Source organism: Trematomus bernacchii, unplaced genomic scaffold (genome assembly GCF_902827165.1).
Source record: "Trematomus bernacchii unplaced genomic scaffold, fTreBer1.1, whole genome shotgun sequence".
Lineage (NCBI taxonomy): Eukaryota > Metazoa > Chordata > Actinopteri > Perciformes > Nototheniidae > Trematomus > Trematomus bernacchii.
In genome coordinates this window covers 960,284-980,791 of record NW_022987547.1, presented here as the reverse complement: position 1 = coordinate 980,791, position 20,508 = coordinate 960,284, and the positions used below count along the sequence as shown (strand labels likewise).

The window sequence follows — 20,508 nt, the reverse complement described above, 5'->3', positions numbered from 1 at the left end:
AAAGGCCAGAGGGATTCAGTTCCTGCCTGGGCTCTGGTGCAGATGAGGATTTGATATTTGTTCTACTGGTGTGTTTTCTATATATAAGACATTTATGACATTAAACAGGCTGTACAGTTTATTGCTTTAATATATATTTGATTTGACCTTTTTCTTAACAAACAAAAGAGAAAGTTAGAAAGAACAATTTATTCCAAGTAAAAGCTGCTTAGATGAGCCAGAGTGTTGTGTTTTAGGCAAATGTATGTAATCAACTTTATCATAGCTGCACTTAAAGTCAGAAAAATAGTCTTTTGTGTTAACACTTTTCCAAAATAATCTGTTTTTTTGGTTGTTTTGGAGAAAATTGCAGTAAGGATTGAGTATCAGGATTCAGGATGTTATTAGTCCTTTTGGATTGGACAATGTAACTAAGGATAGCACATTAACCAGCACTTAAAAAGGTACAAAGTTGATACCAAATTTCTGAAAGCTTGAGAGTACTTACTGTATCAAATGTACTGTGAGGGCTCGAGACCAACGGCATGATGTGACCTGGCCATTATGACCTGTCTTAAGGATTAACAAGTATTAAGAATGCAGTAACAGGGGATTGTATTACATAGGATTCATTTGTGTGTTTTTGATTTTACCGTGGAATTAAATTGGTATCAAGAATCGAGAACAACATTTCTGGTACTGTTACATCCCCTAATGTTTCTGAAAGAGACTTCTAAAAGGGTTGGGTGATTCCGCTCTGGTGTGAAATGTTGTCTATTAAAAAAGCGAGAAGTGCTACAAGGCTTTCTGGGGAAGTAAACCCAACACACCTGAGATCTGAAAAACGTCCCCTAATAATCCCTATGTTTTGAGTCCTTCTTTAACATATTCCCTGTGTCCCCTTCTCCTCTCAGAGTGAGGACCTTCCCTAAGGACTCTGCCTTGCTGGGCAGGGACACGGTTCGAGCCCTGATGTACTACGCCCTGAAGGTCTGGAGTGACATCGCGCCGCTAAACTTCCACGAGGTGGCCGGCAGCGATGCGGACATTCAGATAGACTTCACTAAGGCCGACCACAACGATGGATACCCCTTTGACGGGCCAGGGGGCACCGTGGCACACGCATTTTTCCCCGGAGAGAGGTTCACAGCTGGGGATACACACTTTGACGATGACGAGGCCTGGACCTTCAGATCTCCAGGTGAGGAACTTAAACGTATTACATTAATTAGAATCAAAAGGAGGGTGGAAGGATGATGAGGAAGAATCAATATGGACGAGTATTCCAGGAAATGTCTCACTAAGGCATTTCTTAGAAACTCGCATAGTACTATGCAATGAAAGGAAACAGTCGGTGTCGAGGAAAGCCTGATTTGAGAATCTTTTGAACTTCCTATCTCCATGCTCATCAAGACTTCTACATCCAAAACCAGAACGCTGACTGCATTTTAGAGCCAAGCTGTGCTTCTACCCTTTGTTCATGCTCCAGATTCTCTAATTAATATTTCATTTGTCAGAAGTATGAATATAGCATACCATGGCTTCAGACACAGGACACAGAGTACTGGCTTAAGCAGTGGTGGTTGTAATCACAAGCTTATTAGAAAACATAAAAGGAGTCCTTTCATTTCCAACAACTATAAATAAGCATATATTCTAATGCGCCTCTGATACCCATTCATTGTTTTTTTGAGCAATTAAAAAAAATTGATCAAAGATTTAAGTATACTATTTACTGATATTGATCGCAACTGATTATTTAATTATCCCATGGGGTGTCCACAACTACTTTGAAGTTCTTATAGATATTGTAGTGGAAATAATGAGACAAAACCACTGTACAACAACATGATTCCTTTTGATATATGGCTATAAAAAGTTGAAAGGAATGTGTTCCTATTAGACCTTGAAATAGCACTACACTTTGTCAACTCACTAAGGCAATCAATAAAACAGTGATTTGGAGACAATGGCACAGTGCTGAGATGTGCAGGGTTGTAGACACACTGTCTCTGCTGTTTCCCCTTTTTAAACTAAGCTAAATTAGCCAACTGCTGTATAATAACCCATGCAGATAATGCACTTATTTTTAAACTATTCATATATGTGCAGTACCAGCCTATTTTAGACTGATAATTCTTCATGATACATTCTCCTTGTGTCACGGTCATGGGGGTCACAGGGCTCACTGTACTGTCCTGCTCCCCAGATGTGGAGCTTAGAGCTTGTCGCGGGGGTGTAGATGACACTGACTACACCAGCTGGCGAGTCTCTGATGCAGCCAGGTCCTGTGTTCATCTCCATTCTTTTGGTTTAGCCCTGGTTAAGCTGTGAAACCATATGTTCCAGAAGCTCAATCTGCTCCAATTAGAGCTCACAGCGGGCATCAGCAGCGGCAGGGGACGCTGGCATGATGCTGTCACAGTTTACAGAATCATCTGGGGTTTGGTTAATGGGAGCAGGGCAGGGACGCAGGGAGGGGTCAGAGGTGGGAACTAGTCTTGACCCCAATCTATCTCTCTTTCCAAAATCAATCAGTTCTTGGGAAATAATTAGGTTTCCGGTCGTGGTACGAAAGATAGTCACTTGGTTTGAAACACAACCTACTGTAGGAGCGAGAGTGAAGAGATGCTACCTTGTTTGCTGTTCTTGCCTTCAAGACATCATATTTGACACCAAAAAAAACATGATATTCCCTCTTTGAAAGCCCTGCCCTTGGGAAATGTATCATTTTCATACTATAAGAAAGTATTAAAACGACAAATTCCGGACTGACCTTTTAGCCAAGGTTGTTGCTTGTTTCTATTTCAAATATTTTCTTCCTTTAGAATGAATTTCTCTTGGAATGCACTATTAGCAATACATGACCTAATGCATACGACACCTATGATTCTGACTTTTCTTTTCAATATAGTTGGCTTCTGTTTTGACATTTTCTGTTTCTTAAATGACATGGGATGCTTTTTTTTTACAATATTTTATAAAATATCATTAAATAATGATAGTGAATATGGCCAAAATGAACAATGAATGATCAAAAACATGTGCCTTCATATTTTATTGTGGATCATTGTTACTGAACATGTATTATTAAATATGAACCATTGATGTGAGCGTCCCACATCTCCTGTTTTTATAGCAGCCATTCAGTCTGTTCAGTAGCTTAAAGGATTTTGTTTCTAGAGCTGCCAACTTGCCTTACACGCTGAATATTCACGAAAGGAGTAATTCCGACTTTATTCTATTATCTATCTATTATACATAATGTAATAGCTCTTTGTATCGAATTTTCCTCGGGCCGACCAAAATAACAGAAGTGAAGTGTCTGAAACACAACAAACAATCTGCAAAGGAAAGGTTATATTTAGAGTTTGACCAATATATTACCTTTGGGAATATTATCTATCTGTATACTAACTAGCAGATGAGAAAATAAATTAAAGATTTTATTTGGAAAACCATTATGTTTTCTCTCCAAAGTTGATTTTCCGAGTAGAACATGTCCCATTCAGTAAAGATGTTGGTCAGGATTCTCAGACTTCCAAGTGAAATGTTCGATAACAAATAAATACAAGTTCAACAATCTGACCATTTTAGTTTAACTTCTCGTAACCTAGATGGAGTTCAATAAAATGTGATAAATATTTCAAAACACGTAGACACGTTTTCTCAACACCCTATTTCTTATATTTCCAAGGATTCAGCTTCATTCCCTCTCAGAAATATCATGATCTGCGTCCAAATTGAGATGTATCGAGTAAGCGCTGGGTCTGAGCTGTGCTTGAGCATGGAATAAAAATCAAGCCTGCACTGTACTTTTCAATCATCTAGTATATATGGGTAATGGGGCCCTCTCTTTGAGGGTAACAAATGCACGAAGGAAATAAGTGGGTCAACTGCAGCTGCAGATATTACCAGAATTGATTTTTTTAGGGAGCTTGTGAAATACTTTCAGCCTCAGAAAAAAAGATCGACCGCACCGGTAAATCTTCTGCTTGAAGAACTCTTCCATTAAAATTGAGACCCCTTAATGATATACTTGGCCATTTGCACTATGTTAAACCCTCAGAATCAATGGGTGTCTCAGGTTTAATGAATGCTCAGATGTTGACGGTCAGTTAAAGCTCTCTCTCATCCTGGTGGGGGAACTGCTGAATCATCATCCTACATGAAAATGAATGTGTTGTTTCTTCCCATCACTTTAAACGCGTTATTTTTCTTTAAGACTTTGTTAAAACGAATATATATCTGAATTAATTTTTGAGTGGTAAGGTAATGCAAGGTCACTACTACAAGGATTCACATTAAATCAAAAGGTAAGGTGTTGTGTCTGCCTCTTTCCTCCCCTAAACAAAGTGCTGCAGGCTATGTTTGTAGCATTCTGGATGCAGTTATATCCAAGGTAGAGATACCCCAGAATTATATTTACTGTGCATCAAAGTTATGCAATATCTTACTGCAGGATACCCCGAGAATGATTCCTTTAGTTGCATTTCTGATGTTGCTCCTGTCTGCTCACTCTGAAGCTCTCTCTCTCCCTCGTGTTCCTTCTCTCTGTGTCTCTGCCACAAAGGTCTTACTCCATGAGTCCCGTTCATCCCCCCAAATCTCTCCGCTCTGACTTTGTCCGTTGGCATTACGATTTTTGTTCCCGTCAACCTCAGATGGACTGAAAATACGATGACATGGTACCTACTTTGTTCTGAATCCCTGCTCTCACCCCCCTTCAATCCGTCCTTTGATCCACCTTCCCTCTCCGCGCCATGTGCTCCCGTAGATTAGAGTTGGCATTTGGTTTCCGAATTTTCCCAGGTGTTGTAAGCATGTCTGCAATTGTCCTTTTGTCTTCCGACAGAGCACAGCACTCAGATGTTCCCAAGTCGAGGCCAACACAAGGTTAACTGAACGCAGACTTCAGCCGAGCCACCAAGGAACCCTAAGCTAGCTTGGCTCGACACGCTAGCTCTCACATATTTAGCAACTGTGAATCTCTGAAACCCAGGTTTTGTCTTGCTTAGTAGAGCCAGACAAGTAGTTTTCGGGAGGCTTTCCCTTTTTCTTTTTTAGTTGAACATCGAGGGAAATGTGCTTTAATAGCCTGCAGCCTCTTTAGGTGTCTTTCCGCACTCAGGTTTTGATTGGCAGCCCAGAGGCTCAGACGGTATTACCATAGTTATCTCACTGCACCACATGCCTAACAGCACTCGCAGCCACCAGAGCTGTCTGTCACGCCTCTTAACTTGCAACCTATGGACTTCTCTCATGAAAGGGATAAACACACAAGCAAGGGGCTATATTGGTTCTACAAAAGTTACAAACTTTAAGCAGCAAAGTGATCTCTTTAAGCTGAGATGCAACCTTGTCATTCAAAAGTGATTATTGATTTATTAACGGTGACTAATACTTTCTGGTGTTTGTTACAATCTTTATTATCATTGTCTCATCATGCCTGCTGTAACAATACGTGCGTCTCCTACCTCTCTGTATGTTGTCACTTCTCACTGACGATTCATTTTTGAAATCTTTAGAGCGAGGACAGCTGTGTCTAATCATTGAGTATGCAACTAATTTATGACTACACTGGACAGCAACGACTGTAGGGAAGAATAAATATGCTGTGTGCTGCATTCTGTGGCTGCGTCTTTGATTAAATTGACCGCTCACCTAAATAACTCCAAAAAGATGAAGAGGGGGGGATTTAAACTTTGGAAAGTGTGTATCCTACCTGTTCATATGCATTGATATACATGCACAAATATGTATTGAATGTATATATTTATGAATATTTTTGGCACAAATGTACCAAATCCACATGCCATACAGTAGTATTTACATTTACATATAGCTGAACAGGCAAACACTGCACCCAAACAAACAAACAATTACAAAATAAATATACCAGAAACACATAATTAAATGCAGACAATCGCTTCTAAAAGAGAACCGTTATACATTGGGGTTAAAATGGTGCCATTGATGATGCATTTCGAGCAGGTAAAGAATGACACGTATTGATGTAAGTTGTATAAAAACAAAAAGAAACCTGACAATGATTTCTGTGTCATGTTTCTCTCCCTCTCCGTCAGACACTCATGGGATGGATCTGTTCGCGGTTGCAGTCCATGAGTTTGGTCATGCCATCGGCCTGGTCCACACCTCAGCCATAGAGTCCATCATGAGACCGTACTACCAGGGTCCTGTAGGAGACCCTCTGAAATACGACCTACCGTATGAAGACAAGGTCCGCGTCTGGCAGCTCTACGGTACGAGCTCGATGTGTGTGTGTGACAGAGAGAGGAAGAGCAATTGCTCTGTGGAGCAAGGTTATAGATTAATGAAAACACAGATTGAGTTAATTGGACCTTTTTTTGTGGCATATGACCTTATCACATCATTGACTGATAGAGAGAGCAGCAGTGTGTGCGGGAGAGAGACTAATGACCATGAAGACGAGAATGAAGTGCACCAAGCAACGCTGAAGGCCAGGACTGTGAAAGATGGAGATAAATTAAATTAAACCACAGAACAGACACTAAGACAAAGCCCAGAGCAGGAATTGAATACAGTCTGAAAAGAAAAGCCAAGATTTAAGTGCTTTAAACTTGCATTCTCTGTAATAGCCAGCAGGGGGCACTTAAAAATGACCCTACTTCTCACTTGATTCATGCCCTAAGCAAACATTATCCTGGCAAGTTTTGTTTGTTTCAAGTCATCTTCCATACAGCATGATGTTCATTATGTAAATGACGGCCCCATTTAGGGTAAATAGACTATAAACAGTATATGCTTTAGCGCTTGGCTACCACATTAGCTACTACAGTTTGTTTGGCCTGAATGCTGTCCTTTTTTTTCTATTAGAACGTTAACCTTTTTACAGTGTCTGTGATAATGCAGAATTTTCCAAAATAACCCCACAAGTTTGCAAAGCTACATTTAAATAAATTGCCTTGTGTTTAACAGTCTTATTATATTATTATTATCTTTAATCACCTATCCTCCCTAGGGGTCAGAGACTCGGTGTCCCACACAAACCGACCAGGCAACCCCTCCCAGACGGCTGAACCCCCTGTCCTGCTGGACCTCCCTGAAAACAGGTCCACTCTCCTGTAAGTAGAACATCTGGTTTCCTTTTAGTGCTACACAAAGAACTCCATCCCTCCTTGTTGTCAAACATCCATCCATCATCCATCCATCCATCTGACAGTAGATACTGACAGTAGATGCAAAAACGTTATCGTCAACATTGACTGTTGGATTGACAGTTGGAGCAATCGATGGTCCAGTTGACAACTTCAGGTGTAGGTGGCACTATAGGAAAGGTGATGGGGTCCTTTTGAATTCAACAGCTTTAGACCATAAGTATCTATACAAAATGTAATTACAATTGTTTAAGTACAGTCTTTACAGTGTACAAGATATCTCACTGTGTACCTCTGTAAAGGCTTGGACTGACCCACATTCCCAGCAGTGGAGCCTGTCAGACTACACCGAACATGAACCATAAGCACATTTAGAGTGATGACCTGGATTCAGCTAAGAGTCTCTTGTTTGCAATTATTTTAAATCCTTTTCCACATTCAGGTGCCAGGCCATCATACTACACTATCTCCTCTCACCTAGGAAATGTATTAAAAGTATTATCTTTATTATTATTGCTGGGACTGTCTGAATAAATCAACTTCACTGGCAAAACAATAATATCTAGCATATTTCTAAAACGGTTATGCACTAAACAACAAATCAAAAATGATTTTGAGTTACCTTGACACTGTACTAACTTTATATATTTGGACATGTTAATTATTATAAAGCTTAAACAAAGGCTGGATGTCTTTCAAGTGAGTTAAGTAATTGTACTCTGAAAGTTAGTTTTTTTTAAAGAGTGGATCAAGAGAGGGCAGCTTGCTTAGGGAGCAATCAAACTTTCAAACTACACCGACAACAACAAAAAACGTCTGCTATCCTCCATAAACACAAGAAAACAAATATAAAACCCTCTTTTCCTTTAATGGTGCCAGCCTTCCACTGCCCTCAATACTAATGTGTTTTACCTCCTCCATATGGTCATAATGTGCATTATAGCTGGATTATCCTTGACATGGGTCACAAATGTTGACCACTAGGCAGCGATGTGGTGTTAATAGAGTTCTGAATGGAGATCTTTGTTAATAATACAGAGTCTAGCTGACTCCCACTCACAGTGGCAGCCCTGTGGTGCTAATGGCTTCATCATTGGGAGGCCAACCACGTCGGTGCTTTAAATCACTTATTAGCCCAGAGGATAAATGCACTGGGGGACCTCAGTGTGTCAGCGCGATGGTATTTCACCCTAATTTTCAGACTGATTAATTGTAGGAAACGCATGGACATGCATGCATGCATACATTCAAACTCTCTCGGCTTTGCAATTACCATATTTTTGTATGTATGCAAACAAACTGCATACCTTACAATAAGTGAACTTTTATTATGTTTTAACCCTCAAAAGGTTTCTTGGCCTGGGCGATAGTCATTTGACAGGCTGTGTCCATGTGTAATATGGTTGTAACATGGGTGTAACATGGGTGTAATGGGCTTTGTTGATGTGAAGTGTGGGTGTGATGAAGTGTAAAATTGGTGTAGTAACAGTGTAATTGTGGGTGTAATAATAGTGTAACATGGGTATAGTAAGGGTTTAATAAGGGTGAGATAAGATAAGGTGTAATAAGGGGATATAGGGATGTAATAATCTGTGATATGGGTGTAATAGCAGTGTAATATGGGTGTAATGTTGACAATAGCAATCAATTAATTTTCCTAAATATTTACATGTGATTGCCCATTTAACGGTTAAAACAGGTAGGTGTGTATCTATAGCCTCAAACACTCAAAAGTTTAGATTGATGATATTTAATGTAATGTCCTTGTTTTTGTTGTATTACTTTCCTCTCCCAGGCTGACACGAGATGCCCCAGACAGATGTACCAGCCACTTCGATGCGGTGGCCCAAATTCGAGGGGAGGCCTTCTTTTTTAAAGGTATTCAGGCTTAAAAGGAAAAAGCAGACAAGGGACACTGATGGACAGACAGATGAATAGAAAGTGACATAGAGAGGGAAGAGAGAAAAAGAGGTGAACGTGGAGGAGATAAAGTGGTAGAGTAAGGGACGGGGGCTGGACAGAGTAGCGGCTCCAGCGATCGATAGAGAGCACAGTCATATGTGGCTCCCAGGGCCCTTATCACAGCTCACACACTGTCGTATATTCTGCAGGCTAAACAAAATGGTCCTTAAGGGCTCAAGCTTTTTTTTTTGGTGCATACTTGTTATCTGCAGAGCTGAATATTGATCCATTTAGCTGATTGGCAGGAGTGGTAAGAGAGCTTTTATTAGCCAGAACACGTTATTATATTGTAAATGATCTATTAAACGTAATGCTTCAGAATATATTTTAGCTAAGGTTCCTGTTCCTTTAATTAGTTAAACCAAATGCATTCTTTACCAATACTATTTTCAAAGGTAAATCAAAGATGCTCAATAAATAGAGATACAACTCTAAAGAGAATTTAAGAGTACTTATTGAAGATTCAGTTCTTCTTTTGCCCTGTGGATGTGAAGGAGGTAAAGGAATGTGTAAGATACTGCAGACACAGCACACTGTGTCCTAACTTAACACAGCTTTTCTGGTAATAGACTCCCACTGGATATTGTGAAGAAGAACCAAGCTCTAACCTGTTCCCATCTGTTATAGGAAAGTACTTCTGGCGACTAACAAGAGAGAAGCACCTGGTGTCCCTGCGCCCCGCTCAGATCCATCGTTTCTGGAGGGGCCTCCCCCAAAATTTGGACAGTGTGGATGCTGTGTATGAGAGGCCTGGGGACCATAAAATAGTTTTTTTCAAAGGTAAATATCTCTATCTGGTATCAACTTCTTCTATTTGTCTGTGGTTTTAGTTGACTGACTATACAACTTTGTAAATACATTCCAAATGATAAAGATAGTATTTCTCCTTTACATGTTGACCTGTGTCCACCCTCTTCAGGTCTAAAGTACTGGGTATTTAAGGATAATAACGTAGAGGAAGGCTACCCTCGTTCAATCAGTGACTTTGGCCTACCCTTGGAAGTAATAGATGCAGCCTTTGTTTGGCTACACAACGAGAAAACCTACTTCTTCAAGGACAACCTGTACTGGCGCTATGATGACCACCTGAGACGAATGGACCTGGGATACCCTAAAGACAGCTCGCTCTGGAAGGGGCTGCCGCCACAACTGGACGACGCCATAAGGTGGTCTGATGGTGAGTTGCCAAAATAATTGAGTAAAAAAATGGCACTGAATGCCACACAGTTCAGATGTTTATGCCCTCAACCTAAATTGTTTTATTAGTTTTAAACACAAACAGAAATGTTCCTCGTCAGTGGAAAACCACTCTCAATGGGAACACTGGTTTATAAAGTCTTATATAGCTCTAAAGGGAACTTTATAAAAAGGTATGGACCAATTACGTCCCTCTCTCAATTTTAACTTTATATTGGAGGCAACCATTTTTATATGAAAATGTGCTTATTAAAACATATAAAATTGCTGATCACCACTTTCATTGAATTTTGGATGATTTAGTAAACTTTGTAACACCCATGGTGTTCCCGGTCAAAAATGACCGCCATAAAGAAAAGGAATTAGTAACCATCCGGATCAGATAAAACACACACAAACAAACAAACAAACAAACACCCACACACACACACACACACACACACACACACACACACACGCACACACACACACATGCACACACACACACACACACACACACACACACACACACACATACTCTAGATGTGTTCCCCCCCCCCTTATGTGCCCAATCCCCCCATGTGAATCACACCTGGCACTCACAAATACACAGAACAATTTGACACATTTCCCGCTCTTATGTGCCCATCCCCCCACATGGATCACACCTGGCACACGCAATACATGTTCAGTGTCTATTCTTTGTATATTTACTGCAGTTTTTCATGTATACCAGTAGTCTGATACAATATTTACAGTTTGAAAGGGTGTTAAATTAAATTTGGTGATTAATGGTTTTTGTGTTAATTTTAATAGCAATTAAAACAGGACCGGTCAAATTTGACCGCGAACACCAAAGTAAGGGGGGGAAAACGAAGACAATAGAAGGGTTAAGAAAAAAACTCATTAGGGAAGTATTTTGACAAGCAAATAAATACCCATCCACACAAAAACTCTCTAAGGCTCTTGGCAAATAGGATGTGTGTACACAATAACTAATAACCGATGACCCATAACAATTGAGCTGTGGTTATGGAAAATATAAGGCTCTACTTTGGCCTTTAGGGAACAAGTTTCCAGACAACAAACTTTTTAGATTACAAACCCCGAGTCAGTCTACCAGAAGGAGGGCGTAGAAGGCATCTCGGTTTGCCAACAACAGCCTTGACCTTTACACCGAAAACACAGTGGAGAGACACGATGGCTGTTATGAATCCACAAGCCAGTCTCTCCTTATTAGACCATGCTGCAACAATGAAGTCAGTGGAGTCTGTCAAAAGCATTAAACTTGGATTACAAGATTCTGGTCTAATCCTAGCAGGAAGTCCAACAGCGAAGGTTTCACCTGAATGAACCTAAAGGCAATCATCGTCTATAACCAAAGTTTGTCAATGGAGCAGTCAGCTTGCAGTAGTCTTATCTAAAAGACCAGCATGGCATCACAGAGTAAGAATGAAGCCAATGAAAGATAACGCCCATATTGAGCAGCCTTACATTTCACAGATTGTGTACGTTTTCAGTGCATCCGTCCTCACACTATCTGCCTCAGTTTACTTACACTATTTCCCTGCACCAATCCCTATCAGCCCTCCTGTCAACCATGCACATACAGTATGCAATCCCTAATTTGAACTATTCAAACTAGTATCATTTTTACTTGTTCACTCAATTTAGCGCAATCTATCATTTACTCATGCAGAAATGTATTTATAATATGTACATATATATGTATGTTTACACATCCGACTATTTCAAATGCAAGTGCGTAACAAAATGATCTGTTAAGAAAAAGGTCACTATTTAAAATACATTAATGTTCATGTATTTTCATAGAAGTTTTAACAATATCCATTGCATTACGTCAGAGTTGCTGTAATTAAGGGAATGTCGCACAAGAGGGCGGTGCTGAGCTGGAAAGTGAGGTTCGGGTTCAAGTGAAGGAAGGTTTACAGGAACTAGGGTGGCCTCAATACTCCGGTACTCCGGTGTGAACGCACCTATTGCGTGAGGACACACAGACACTATTAGTATGTACATCATTTAAATTGTTAGAATCTGTTTTCCCATTATGCTGTACTAACACTAAATGGGAAATGATTAATAAAAAGCATTTTGGTTTGTACACTTGTACATTTTACAAATGATTATTTGTAATGCGAAAGGTGTCACAAAACCCACAGTATCACCAGTCTCTGGTAGTTCCCCTGTTTTATGGAAATATGCAACTTTGCTAACACTAACAAAATACTGTATATATGTATTATATATTAGTGAAGCTTCCAGTTCTGCTTTTAACTTCCAAAAAAAAAATATATGTTGAGAAAAACATAATTATGCTGAAAAAACTAGACTCAGTACATGACTTTGCAAACAAGCTGTATTTAGTAGATTTTTGTTGTGTATGGGTGTGTGTTAGTGTCTGTGTTTGGTTGGCCTACATAACAAATAGAAAGAAGCATTTCCCAGAGCCAAACATAATCATTCAATTGAAATGATCATTTGTTTTAAGTGGGAAAAAGAATGATAAATACAAATGATGCAGGGACTATTATAGTGCAACCATATGGCAGTACTTTAAATCCCTGTTTTAGTAGTTCAGTTGCAAACTTTTCTCATCCTCTCTATGCTGCGATCAGCGTTGGCATTTACTCCTTCTTAGCGTAGCTGGGAATAACAGGTGTTTTATCAGGCTCACGAGTGGTCTGTGCTTATCTCCACTTAAAGCCTGAACTGTTTGTTAAACTTAAATGTGAGTACCGTCCTCACACGGGACACGCAGCATGCTGTTTTGCGGCCGATTGTGGCTCTGTGACTACGACCAACCAACACTACTATCTTTCTGAGAGTGCCCTACTAATCTGTTGTCGCTGAGTGCTCACGCATGAGAAATGTCTCGCACAGCACAGGCACTGCGTTCTGTTCATATATTATACAGCAGATCGCACATGATTGTTACATTCTGACCGTAACATACGGGAGACATGAGTGTTGTTCTCTGCTAAGTGCTGCAAATTGGCTCATGTCCTTTATCACATATGGTCTATTACTGATACAGCAAGTAAATGTACCTTGAAAAAGTAAAAACTGATGACCTTTTAAATATTAATCGGGCAATTATTACATTACATTACCTTTCATTTAGCTTAGCGACCTACAATAAGTGCAATCAACCATGCACATAGAAACTAAAAAAAGCAAGAATCCTGCAGATATATTAGATGTTATTAGCCAAAGCATTTTAAATAATAGTGAGAGTCTTTTATCTGATTGAATTAATTATTTATTTGTTGTTCAAGGTGTAGTCGAAACAGGTGGGTTTTAAGTTTGCGAGAAAAAAATGTGTAGACTTTCCTCTATCCCAATATTAATTATCAACACTTATCAACACGTATCAACACGTATCCACACTTGTTAACAAAGCGTGAAGAATATGAATGTTATTTGGGTCAAGCCACTATGTGACTTACTGAAAGCACTACATTTGCAGCCTAGTTACTGACGTAGGAGGAGTACATCAGCAGGATATAAATATCAGATCTCAGCTGTGACGCACCTGCCTTTGTTCAATGTTTCTAAGTAACAAGCTGAAGTGGTTAGGAGGAAGGAGTTCAATCGAGTACCAGAAACACGCATTGCATTTTCTTAAAGGTCAGTTTGTACATTGAAGTTATGTCTTTTGTAATTACCTCCATAAACATATATTGTCATAAGGTCAATATAAAAGGTATTCACAACCTAACAGAAAGACCAAGGTGATATTCACACTCAACCATTTAACAACTGATACACCAATTAAATGCATTAGCTCATACGCATCTTTAGTTTATATCATTCAATTAGTGTGTGTGTTGATCCATGTGTCCCCCCCCCCCCCCCCTCTCTCTTTTAACTCCTTCGTTCTCTGGCTAGCTTTATAGGAAGAGGTGGGGTAATGTGATCATTATTGGAGCATGTCACGCCTTAATCTGCCATGTCAGTAATCTTTACCCACTATGTGCATCTGTGCCTGTAAAACATTCCTGTCCTTTACCTCCTATACAATGCCTATAATGGTTTCTATAAAGCCTAAGCGTAAACGTGCGAGTGAAAATGTGCGGAGCTAACAGATGGCCCTGTGTAATTCTGTGTGGCATTAGCATGACATTACCCATTATGGGGAGTGATTATTAAGTGCTGAAACATGAATTGCAATAAATACATAGAAAAGAAAGTAAACTGTACCATTTCTCTTCCACTTTTCTTTTAAAACATATTTTTTAAAGTTTTATTTGAGGGTTTCTCTCACATTTAAACTTTAACAACAATCAATAAAACTCTCTGATATTTAGACTCACTGGGAGAAAGCCTGATTTAATCACGGTATAACCTGTGGAGGGTAATAATATTAGACTTAATGAGTCACGAAATATGAAGGTAATCAATAAGGCAGCTTTTATACTGTCAATGAATTAAATTAGCAGTAATGCACACCAAGGCTTTTTTCTCACCAATTTGTAATTGCTTTGAGAATAAAAAGAAAATCAATTTAGCTTCATCATGTGTGGATAAATTACACATGTTCTGTAAACCAGAGTCAGGTTTATTACCCAGTGGGTTTACACAAGGAATTTGGTTCGGTGTATGTGGTGCATACATAAACAGTGGGAGGATAAGTTATTAGGAAAGAAACACATATACCACACTTTAACAGTAAAGACAACATCTCCCATTATCACAAGCGACGTTATGAAGTGTTTAAAGTCTGTCTTTTGTTGTTGTTTTGATTAAGAGCAACAGAAAAGACATACTCTACATTAAGACTTTTACACGAACTAGCTGTCAATCAACATATTATAACTGAGGTCCTTGGCATCTAAATGCAACACATGCAACTTTATTTGTTTCCCCTTCTATAATGGATTAAAGTTACAGAGGATATTAGGCTTGTTATGGGCAAAATTACTTGACCTGAGATCGAAAATTGTAAAAAACATGTTGTGATATAACTCTATGATTAGCGGGTATTAATTCAATTTTATGACTCGACAGTAAAGTGAACATATTGACTCGCCCGTGGCATTTCCTTTGACTAGACAAGGATGTTAGATCTGGAGTCCGTCCCCTACTGCTGCATCGAGAAAGGTTACCTGCTGTTCCAAAGCAATTACAATAGGTCAGATGCTGAGGACATATTGCTTTACCCTGGGAGTTAATAGTGTTTACTTTCAACAGAGTTTTGGCAAGCAAATCCCCTCCAAGAAGTGTTTCCACCAGTTGGCTGTACAGAGTAGGCTTAGATAAAACACTTGTAGGTGTTGAGAATTGGCACAAAAACATCTAATTAGCAGGAGGTACTCAGGCCTTATTTCAGACTACTCAGACAGGCAACACCGCCTTTCCCCCTGCAGCAACTCCCAGCTGGCAATTTTTTTTCCTGTCAGGTGTTTAGAGGTCTGTGTTGTGTCTGTGAGCTTTTGCCAGCCACAGAGGTCCTGCTCCAAGCTCTTTGATGTGTGTGAGTGTGAGAACAGGCCAAAATAGAAAGAGAGGACAGTCCCAATAAAATACCCAATTATATGAAAAGACACATACAAATGCATTTATATAAACAAGCAATTTCACATATAAACACACCTTTTGTGAGGAAGCTGGACAAATATCAAAGCCTTTACCTGCTGTTAAGCTGCCTCCATAAGCCTAGGAGAAAGGGAACAATGAGATACAGGGAAGAGGAGAGACGTGGTGGAGACAGCTCGTCGTGAACAGTGAGTGAGAACAGTGTTATGTACCGAAAGAGGTCTTTGAGAAAGCACAGGTTGAAGACATGAATAGGAAATATGCTGCAAGCAGGAGAGAACTGTTACTCTGTTGCAATAATAGGATATAGGAAGCAGCTAGAGAACATCCATTGTATTTGTTATACATTTGTTTTTCTCAATTATCTTGCTAATATATTTGTTTTCTGCATTTTAAAGGTCCCCTACTATGCAAATTACACTTTTTCATGTCTTTAATACATAAACATGTGTCCCCTCTGTGTAAAGAGATTCTATAAGTTTCAGGAAAAAATATTCACTTTTTGTCCTGATCCGTTTATATAAAAACCTGTCTGAAAATGAGCTGATCAGATTTTGGCCACTTTATGTCATAAAGTTTGTTTGGCTTGTCTAGCCATTAGCCAATCACCAACCAAGGTAACCCCCCCTAATTTAGTACTTCATTGTGTCTTTTTTTGTTGTAATTCGCTGTATTTCAAAACACACACTAATTCCAACACTGTGCCTTTCTCTCCGAAGGCTCGTCCTATTTCTTCAAGGGGAAGGAGTACTGGAAAGTGCCGAGCAGCGACATGGAGGCGGAGGCAGGATACCCCCGCTCCATCGCCAAAGACTGGCTGCTGTGCACCGAGATGCAGGCAGACTCTCCGGACACGGAGACGAGACTCAACGTGCAGCATCAGCCGGACCACGCAGAGAACGGGTTTGAGGTGTGCTCCTGCACCTCGGACTCCGCCTCCCCTTTAGGCGCCCGCCCCTCCCCCTCCCCCCTGTGGCTGCTGCCCCCCCTCTGGACGCTCTCGCTGGCCCTCCGCACTGAACTGCTATGATGCCAAAACATGGGACGAGGTTCCTGAGCTGGGTGCAAAAAAACAGTCGGTTTGGTGGAGGGCCAGTCGGGACTCATTCTGAATACAAACTGGAATTTATAAATATCAATTGGTACGTTTTGGTATTATTTTCGCTGTTATTTATTTCACATGCTATTTGATGGTCATTTAAAGCGCCTTTCGGTATGGGTAGTACATGCAGTTATCATATAATCATACTATATCTAGTAGACATCAATCCACTGACAGTGACAATGCTAATACCGTGCTAAACAACTTTAGTTACACAGAACCACTCTTATTTTATTCTTAAATTGCTGTTGCATCATCGCAAGGAAGCTAATCCAATAGGATCGTTCAGAATGACTGTTTTCATGTAAAGCAAGTTTACAGCACTATTGAATGGCTACCTGGGATGTGGATTTCAAACAGTTGAAGAGTATCCTGAGATGGTAAAAGGTGGACAGTGGAGAGATTTAAAAGTTTACCTTTCAGGAATAGTTGGACCATTTGGGGAAATGTAGTATTCTTATTATTTAGTTAGATGAAAATATCCATTCTAGTCTCACGTCTGTCTGGTTCATATTTAGCTATCTCGGTTAGCTTAGCTTAGCAATAATGCTTAAATCAGTGAAGAAACAAATAAGCTAAAGGCTAAGCCATGCTAGCGTGTTTGTTTCCTGTTATCAGTCTCTATGCTAAGCTAAGCTAAGCTAACCAGGTCCTCGCTGTAGCCTTATATATACCTTACATAATGAGATTTAGATTTATTTTCTCATGTAACTCCAAAAAAGAAATGTCAAACCATTTCTTTAAATACTCACTGGCCAGTAGAACTTTCTGCCAGGCTGTTTACGGCCTTTTAACACTTTTTTACCAATCAAATAATCATGTTTAAGTTTAGGTCGGTTACAGGTAATGTTACAGTTCTCACCACGCCCAACCCCTATAGGGAGAAATACACAGTACTTTAACTCAGCTTGACAGGACAAAACTGCCTGCAAAACTCAAACCAGGGTAAAAAAAAATGACATCTGGGATAATGATTATATATTTGGATGGGTGGCTGACAGGTGAAAAGTACCCAGAAATGCAGTGGAGATAGTTTACAAGTTAATGATCCCACGGGGGTTTGTCAGGAAGAGAAAATAAATGGCATGCTGGGATGTCGACAGGTAGATGGATAGCATACTGTACACAGGTAGATAGGGGAATACCATCGAGTACAGCAACACGAAGACAAAAAGGGCAGCGTAGGACAAATGTAGACTCTGGATAAGACAGAATGTTAAAATGGAGTTTCTTAGTGTCGCTTCACGCCATTATCCTAGCTTAACTCCCTTACCTGTTCTACCACGCTCTTTGATGAACCACTGCGCATCCATCAGAAGCATTCCCTGCCACCACAGAGGCAGCATTAATTTTGCTGTATTTTTTTATAAATATAGACGGATTGTGATTCCATCTTGCTTCAGTCAGATTTAGTTTCTCTCATCAATCAAAGCTCCATCTCAGAAACGTCATTAGCAAACCTCACCGGATAGCAACTGGATTTATTCTTGCTGATATATTTACCTACAATTTAAATATAGACACAGATATATTTGAGTTGAGACGTCCCCGTGGTTACTTCAAAGCCGCTGGGGACTGTGTATATTTCAAGGTGTGTTTTCTAATGTAAAATATTTTTGTAGGAAAATAAAAGAATATGAATGACTTTGTACGCATACAGACTGTTTTTGAGTACTGAGCATTGCTGCTGTGCGGGTGTGAGTGTGTAATTATTTAGTGTTATTGAAAAGGAGCCCGGCCTTGCTGACGGATGAAGGCAACATGACAGCTTGCTGACACCAACTGGGAGCCGCTCTCCATCTCTCTGATGTTCTTGCTCTTTTAACGGTCACTGCTGTTCATCAGGAATGCAAATCACCTCACGTCAACCACACCAAACTCTGAGCGGCTATATGTACAGATTGGCTGGCAGAGTTTTATATATATATATATATATATATATATACACTCCTCTTTTCAGGGATGTTAATTAAGCAAGAGGCTACTGATGAATATTCATGTTTTACAGTAAAATAAGGTGTCCTCCGAAATATTAGTTTTTAAGACAACCATTAAACATCACACATCTACACATGCATCCCTTCCCCAGCCCCCAAAACAGACCTGAAATACAAATAGTGGTACTGATGTTGATATATGAATAATAGTGATAAGAATAATAATTGTTGAATATTTGCTCTGAAATATTTGCCCGAGACTTCTGCTTTCAGACGTAGTTATTTATGAAACTATTATCAAAACCAATAATACTCCAATACAGAGGCAATATTGTAATATAAAACATTATTTTATATACTTATATATGTATATTTATATAGTCTTAAAGTTACAACCGGCACTTTGAGGGCAACCATAATGCTGATGTGGCAGGCGATGAAATTGAGTTTGACACCACTGCCATACCTTATCGAACGTACTACTTGAGCCACAGACTGAGTAGTGGATCGTTCTTAGTGTAGGACATGACATTACGTCATTTAGCCACTGAGCGTGGGAGGGCAGGACAGCATCTTTCCACCTAAGGAGTATCACTCGCAAAGGCCAGTGTGCGAGCCTTGGCTGGAGTCAGGCATGTATCATCCTCTCCAGTGGTGCCAAAGGGTGCAACTAGAGGGTTCGGGTCCAGATTTTGGTCAAGGATAACAGACAAAGTATGGAAAATGTCCTTCCAATATTTATCTAAGCTATAGGGAGGCCTTGTTTATTTTAAATCTTTCACAGTAAGGGCTTACATCTGGGTAGATCCGGGACAATTTGGCGACATATGAGCTATGTGAACAACTTCAAATTGTAGCAGCAATGAAGGGCACAGATGGATATAGAATTAATCAGTTTGATAAAATAAGGTTTAAAAGAACAAACCTGTTATTACCCTGCGGCTTGATTGTTTATTCTTCTGTTTTCTATTCTGCATCACAAGATCACAAGCACAAACATATTAGTATCTCTTTCATTTGAATGTGTTTAACTACTTTGTGCTCTTCATTGCATCTTTTCAAGACCTTGTAATTTATCATCATGTTAGTTTACAATGAATCCATTGTTATTCCGCGGTGGCTCCCCCTTTGTCCCACCTTGCACACCACTGAGAGCATCAATTTTTCTTTCCCTCCTCTTGACACACTCGAGTGGTGTTAATTAACGGGTGTGACTCGGGGGCCAACGGGACCTCCTCCTCCCCGGGGGCTGATGCAGAGCGACGGATCACAAATCAGCAGTTTGTCTACCGCCTAAACCAAATGTAATTGTTCCAACTAACAATCGAAGGTATTTGTTAACAGTTATTTGCTCCTGAAACTGTAATGAGCATTTAATCAAATTGTACTTTTTAATTGAACATTTGTACTGAATTTAATTAAACCATCACAACCTAGGTCTTGATTGTCAATGCTGTCTTAAAGTGAGAAAAACGTCCATGCCGGGAGGTCTGCATCATTAAAATGAAGAACCTTCTGTCTCCTTTTGTGTGTTTTAGGGCTTACAGCTAAATCCTAACTGAAGGCAAACAAAACCAATAATATATAACTTTTTTTTTCCGATTGTGGTACATGAACTTAAAAATAAAGTGAGCCGTAATCATCCATTTATACAAAT

At 39.7% G+C, this 20,508-nt stretch overlaps 1 protein-coding gene across 2 annotated transcripts in view; it reads left to right on the top strand.

Moving 5' to 3' along the window:
• The window catches only part of LOC117476330 (matrix metalloproteinase-17-like), a 111,229-nt gene extending 92,676 nt beyond the window's left edge, over nt 1–18,553 (top strand). For both annotated transcript variants that reach the window (XM_034122768.1, XM_034122766.1), the window contains exons 4-10: nt 894–1,180; nt 6,066–6,242; nt 6,983–7,085; nt 8,914–8,996; nt 9,708–9,860; nt 10,000–10,257; nt 16,532–18,553. In XM_034122768.1, coding sequence (XP_033978659.1) covers nt 894–1,180; nt 6,066–6,242; nt 6,983–7,085; nt 8,914–8,996; nt 9,708–9,860; nt 10,000–10,257; nt 16,532–16,842 — 1,372 coding nt within the window. In that variant the 3' untranslated portion in view covers nt 16,843–18,553. The remainder of the gene's footprint in view (nt 1–893; nt 1,181–6,065; nt 6,243–6,982; nt 7,086–8,913; nt 8,997–9,707; nt 9,861–9,999; nt 10,258–16,531) is intronic.
• Nucleotides 18,554–20,508: the final 1,955 nt, after the last annotated feature.